Below are 6,326 nucleotides of genomic sequence, written 5' to 3'. Positions count from 1 at the left end.
CGCTGTGAGGCAGCAGTGCTAACCACTGTGCCACCGTGCCACCCATTGTTTGATTGAGTGCAGTATCAAGAAGCCCTTGCAATGCCAGAATGAATAGCAATCAGGGGACAACTATCTCAGTTCCAAGACATCACTGCAAGAGTTCCTCAGGGTACAAGCCTAGGCAAAACCATCTTCAGCCGTTTCATCAATGACTATTGCTCAATCATAAGACCTGAAGTGAGATATTTGCTGTTCATTACACACTGTTCGATACCAGTCATGACCTCTCCGAAAATGAAACATTCCATGTCCATATGCAACAAGCCACAGACCACAGCCAGGCTTGAATTGATTTGTAATAAGCAACTCTGCACCACATAAACATCAAACACACTGCATAAATATCTCCAAGAGAGAATCTAACCATTGGCACTTTACATTCTATTACAATGCCATCGCTGAATTCCCCATAAACAGCATCCTGGTGTGCCACTGTCAAGAAACTGAACTGGACTACAATTTAAATACTGAGGCTACAAATGCAGCCTGAGGCTGAGGATTCTGTGGTGAGTAACTCACCTCCCAACACCTCAAAGCCTCTCTGCCATCTGTAAGGTACAAGTCAGAAGTGTGATAGAATAATCTCCACTTGCATGGATGACATCAGCACCAACAAGCAGCTCAATACCACCCAGGAGCCTGTCTGATCAGCATTTCACCAACTTCAACATTCACTCTCTCCATCAGCAATGTAAGGTGACAGCTGTGTGTAGCATCTGCAAGATGCACTGCAACAACTGACCGAGGCTCCTTCTAAACGAATAACCTCTACCACTACTGAAAGGAGAAAGGCAGCAGATACATGAGAACTCTTTGTCTCTCCAAGCCACAAAAATTCCTGTTTTGGAACTACATCGTTGTTCCTTCATTGACACTTAGTTAAAATCCTGGAAGTCTCAATCATAAACACTGAAACGAACATCGCCAAGATGCCAGCAATTCAAGAGAGTGACTCATCACCAGCTGAAGGGGAGAATGTGCAAATTCCACACAGACAGTCACCAAAGGATGGAATTTTAAGTGGGTGCCTGGCGCTGTGAGGCAGCAGTGCTAAACACAGTGCCATCATGCCACCGCAAATCATAGAATCCCTACAATGTGGAAGCAATCATTCAACTCATTGGGTCCAAGCCTCCAAAGAGCATCTCACACTGACCATGTAATCCTAATTGCCTGTGGCTAATCCACTTAACCTGCACATCTTTAGACTGTGGGAGGAAATGAGAGCACCAGGAGGAAATCCACGCAGATATGGGTAGACTGTGCAAACTCGTTGCCCGAGGGAGGAATTGAACCTGAATCACTGGCACTGTGAGGCAGCAGTGCTAACCACTGAGCCACCTGCAGGGTTATGTAGATAAAGAGAGGGAATAGGACTGATTGGATTTTTCTACAGACAACATGGACTCAACAGGCCAAATGGCAGAATGACTAGAAATAGCAAGTTCTAAGAATCAATATCTCCTCTAATGATAGGGAAACCCAGGTGACTCAGAGAGATCGTTGTGTGTGGAACCTCTCAGCAGCATCACAGCTATGCAACCCAAACAGAACATAGCACAGAGTAACTTACCTTGAAAAGCACGGGACAGAATCTGACTCCGTTTGTCCTCACAGTGAGCCACTATGACAGGAAACAGCAGATCCAGCAAGACAGAGGCCTGTGACAAAAGTAACACATATTACCACTTTCATCATTTATATAAATGATTTGGATGTGAGCGTAAGAGGTATAATTAGTAAGTTTGTAGATGACACCAAAATTGGAGGTGTAGTGGACAGTGAAGAAGGTTACCTCAGAGTACAACGGGATCTTGGGATATCTGGGCAATGGGCTGAGAAGGCAAATGGAGTTTAATTTAGATACATGCGAGGTGCTGCATTTTGGGAAAGCGAATCTTAGCAGGACTTATACACTTAATGGTAAGGTCCTTGAATGTGTTGCTGAACAAATAGCCTTGGAGTGCAGGTTCAAAGCTCCTTGAAAGTGGAGTCGCAGGTAGATAGGAAACAAGGTGGATAAATCCCCAGCACCTGATCAGGTGTACCATAGAACTCCGTGGGAAGCTAGGGGAGTGATTGCTGGGCCTCTTACTGAGATATTTGTATCATCGATAGTCACAGGTGAAGTGCCAGAAGACTGGAGGTTGGCTAAAGTGGTGCCACTGTTTAAGAAAGGTGGTAAGGACAAGCCGGGGAACTATAGACCAGTGAGTCTGACATCCGTGATGGGCAAATTGTTAGAGGGAATCCTGAGGGACAGGATGTACATGTATTTGGAAAGGCAAGGACTGATTAGGGATAGTCAACATGGCTTTGTGCGTGGGAAATCATGTCTCACAAACTTGATTTTTTGAAGAAGAAACAAAGAGGATTGATGAGGGCAGAGCAGTAAATGTGATCGATATGGACTTCAGTAAGGCGTTCGACAAGGTTCCCAATGGGAGACTGGTTAGCAAGGTTAGATCTCATGGAATACAGGGAGAATTAGCCATTTGGATACAGAACTGGCTCAAAGGTGGAAGACAGAGGGTGGTGGTAGAGAGTTGTTTTTCAGACTGGAGGCTTGTAACCAGTGGAGTGCCACAAGGATCAGTGCTGGGTTCACTACTTTTCATCATTTATATAAATGATTTGGATGTGAACATAAGAGGTATAGTTAGTAAGTTTGCAGATGACACCAAAATTGGAGGTGTAGTGGACAGCGAAGAAGGTTACCTCAGATTACAACAGGATCTTGATCAGATAGGCCAATGCACTGAGAAGTGGCAGATGGAGCTTTATTTAGTTAAGTGCAAGGTGCTGTATTTTGGGAAAGCAAATCTTAGCAGGACTTATACACTTAATGGTAAGGTCCTAGGGAGTGTTGCTGAACAAAGAGACCTTGAAATGCAGGTTCATAGCTCCTTGAAAGTGGAGTCGCAGGTAGATAGGATCGTGAAGAAGGTGTTGGTACGCTTTGCTTTATTGCTCAGATCATTGAGTATAGGAGTTGAGAGGTCATGTTGCAGCTGTACAGGATGTTGGTTAGGCCACTTTTAGAATATTGTGTGCAAATCTGGAAAGGTGTTGTGAAACTTGAAAGGGTTCAGAAAAGGTTTGCAAGGATGTTGCGAGGGTTGGAGGGTTTGAGCTACAGGGAGAGGCTGAATCGGCTGGGGCTGTTTCACTGGAGCATCGGAGGCTGAGGTGTGACCTTATAGAGGTTTATAAAATCATGACGGGCAAGGATAGGATAAATAGACATCTTTTCCTTAGGGTGGGGAGTCCAGAACTAGAGGGCATAGATTTAGGGTGAGAGGGGAAAGATATAAAAGAGTCCTAAGGGACAATGTTTTCACACAGAGAGTGGTACATGTATGGAATGAGCAGCCAGAGGTAGTGGTGGGGACTAGTACAATTGCAACATTTAAAAGGCATATGGACAGGTATATGAATAGGAAGTATTTGGAGGGATATGGGCCAGGTGCTGACAGGTGGGACTAGATTGGGTTGGGATATCTGGTGGGCTTGGATGAGTTGGACTGAAGGGTCTGTTTCCATGCTGTACATCTCTATGGCTCTACCTAGTGATTCACAGAACAACATGGGGAGATTTAATCCAATAGCATGAGGTGACCTAATCCCACCAACACAGGGAGATCAAATCCTGCCAACAAGGGGAGACCAAACCCTGCTGATGTGGGAAGCAAAACCCTGCCGACACAAGGAAAACAGATTCCGCTGCACATTTTTGTCTTCACATAGTGAGTCACTATGACAAGAAACATCAGATTCAGCAAGACAAGACGCCTGTGACAAAGAACACCTATTAAACAGTGGTTCATAGAATAACACAGGGAAAACAAATTACAGAGAAGCAAAATTCCACTGCAGAGGGAGACCAAATCCTACCAACATGGACAGACAAAGGGGGAAAGCCACCTCACCAACTCAGGGAGATTACACATTGCCAACACTGACCAATGTGCTGGCAACACACTCCAATGCATGGAGAGACCAGACCCTACCAGCATGGACAGAAAATAATCCCACTGCAGGGTGAGAACAAACTCCACCAACATGGAGACACAAAATCCCATGAAGGGGAGACCAAATCCCGCCAATACGGAGACACCAAACCCCATCAACACAGAGACCACAAAATCCCACTGCACGGGGAAACCCACTGCACGCACATGGAGGCCAAACTCCAAGAATGCAGGGAGGTAACATCTCATCAACACGGGTAAACCAAATCCCAACACCAAGAGACCAAACCTCATCAAGACGGATAGACTAAATCCCGCAAACACAGAGACCAAATCCCACCTTCCCAGAGGGACAAAATCCTGCTAACACTAGAAGACTAAACTCTATCAACACTGGCTGAATTTGAACTAGCAGGACCTGATATGAATTCTTCCTCATTGAATGGTGATCTGCCAGAAATGGAATGACATGAGAAGATACATGACGAGGAAAATAAACATTGAGATTTATTCTGTTTTTGACTGATGTGAATTTTTCAGTGATCTGAATTGGATGTAACCATGCTTAGCACTTTAAGTGAAGAGGCTATTTTTCACATCTTAGACAAAAGGGCTATTCTGCTGTGGGTACCTCTCAAACACAATGAACATCCAGAGATGTACTTTATAGTGGGGTTCCTGAGAACACTCAGGAGCATCATCCTTTTTTTTAATCTCAGAGGCAGGTACAGATAGTTTATTGGGGTGCGCCATCTCAACTAATTCACCACAGGCCCTGATACCACAGCCAGGCCTGACGACATTGTGCATTATCTTAATCTCAGTTAATGGTTAATCAGACTGTGCTGGGCTTTGTTAATCTCTTATTGTTTATTTTGCTTTTTATGGTACTAACTACAAACTTCTGAGTTTTCTTGCTGAATAATGAGGCCATGTCAATTAAGATACTTGTGGGGGGGATGACTTACCAGGGGTAAGTAACAGGGCTCAGGTCTCTGGCACGGAGCCTGTCCCCGTTACTCAGAAGGGAAGGGTGAAGAAGAGCAGAGCAGTAGTAATTGGGGACTCGATAGTTCGGGGCACAGATAGGCGGTTTTGTGGGAACGAGAGAGACTCACGTTTGGTATGTTGCCTCCCAGGTGCAAGGGTACGTGATGTCTCTGATCGTGTTTTCCGGGTCCTGGAGGGGGAGGGGGAGCAACCCGAAGTCGTGGTCCACATGGGCACCAACGACATAGGTAGGAGGAGTGCCGAGGATGTTAGACAGACTTTCAGGGAGCTAGGTTGGAAGCTCAGAGTTAGAACGAACAGAGTTGTTGTCTCTGGTTTGTTACCCGTGCCACGTGATAGAGATTCGAGGAATAGGGAAAGAGAACACTTAAATGCGTGGCTACAGGGATGGTGCAAGAGGGAGGGATTCCGGTGTTTGGATAACTGGGGTTCTTTCTGGGGACGGTGGGACCTCTATAAACAGGATGGTCTACACCTGAACCTGAGGGGCACCAGTATCCTTGGGGGGAGGTTCGCTAGTGCTCTTCGGGGGGGTTTAAACTAACTCTGCAGGGGCATGGGAACCCAGATTGTAGCTGCAGGGTGCAGGGCCTGGAGTGTAGGAGGTTAGGAACATGGCATCAATTCCCAAGGAGGGTGTCTGTAAACAGGAAAGTGGCTTGAAGTGTGTATACTTCAATGCAAGAAGTATACGAAATAAGGTAGGTGAACTTGCAGCGTGGGTAGGTACCTGGGACTTCGATGTTGTGGCTATTACGGAGACATGGCTAGAACAGGGACAGGATTGGCAGTTGCGGGTTCCAGGATTTAAATGTTTTAGTAGGGACAGAGGTGGGGGTAAAAGAGGGGGAGGTGTGGCATTGCTTGTCAAAGATAATATTACAGTGGTGGAAAGGACGATGGATGAGGACTTGCCATCTGAGGTAGTTTGGGCTGAGGTTAGGAATAGGAAAGGTGAGCTCACCCTGTTAGGAGTTTTTTACAGGCCTCCTAATAGTCCTAGAAACGTAGAAGAAAGGATTGCGAGGATGATGCAAGAGAAGAGTGAAAGTAATAGGGTGGTTGCTATGGGGGACTTTAACTTTCCTGATATTGATTGGGAAAGCTATAGCTCAAGTTCGTTAGATGGGTCAGTGTTTGTTCAATGTGTGCAGGAGAGTTTCCTGACACAATATGTAGACAGGCCAACAAGAGGTGAGGCCATACTAGATTTGGTTCTGGGTAACGAACCAGGCCAGGTGTTAGAATTAGAGGTAGGTGAGCACTTTGGGGACAGTGACCACAATGCGGTGACTTTTACTC

General features: G+C 45.7%; 1 protein-coding gene across 4 annotated transcripts in view; it reads right to left on the bottom strand.

Annotated features, from left to right (window-relative positions):
* Window positions 1–6,326, bottom strand: part of si:ch211-225b11.4 (thyroid adenoma-associated protein homolog) — a 240,776-nt gene that overhangs the window by 181,396 nt on the left and 53,054 nt on the right. For all 4 annotated transcript variants that reach the window (XM_043716172.1, XM_043716174.1, XM_043716173.1 and 1 more), the window contains one exon: window positions 1,616–1,703. In XM_043716172.1, the coding sequence (XP_043572107.1) occupies window positions 1,616–1,703 (88 nt within the window). The remainder of the gene's footprint in view (window positions 1–1,615; window positions 1,704–6,326) is intronic.

Source organism: Chiloscyllium plagiosum, chromosome 25 (assembly GCF_004010195.1).
Source record: "Chiloscyllium plagiosum isolate BGI_BamShark_2017 chromosome 25, ASM401019v2, whole genome shotgun sequence".
Taxonomy (NCBI): Eukaryota; Metazoa; Chordata; class Chondrichthyes; order Orectolobiformes; family Hemiscylliidae; genus Chiloscyllium; species Chiloscyllium plagiosum.
Note: the sequence above shows the minus strand (reverse complement) of the source record. Positions and strands in the feature narration are given on the sequence as shown.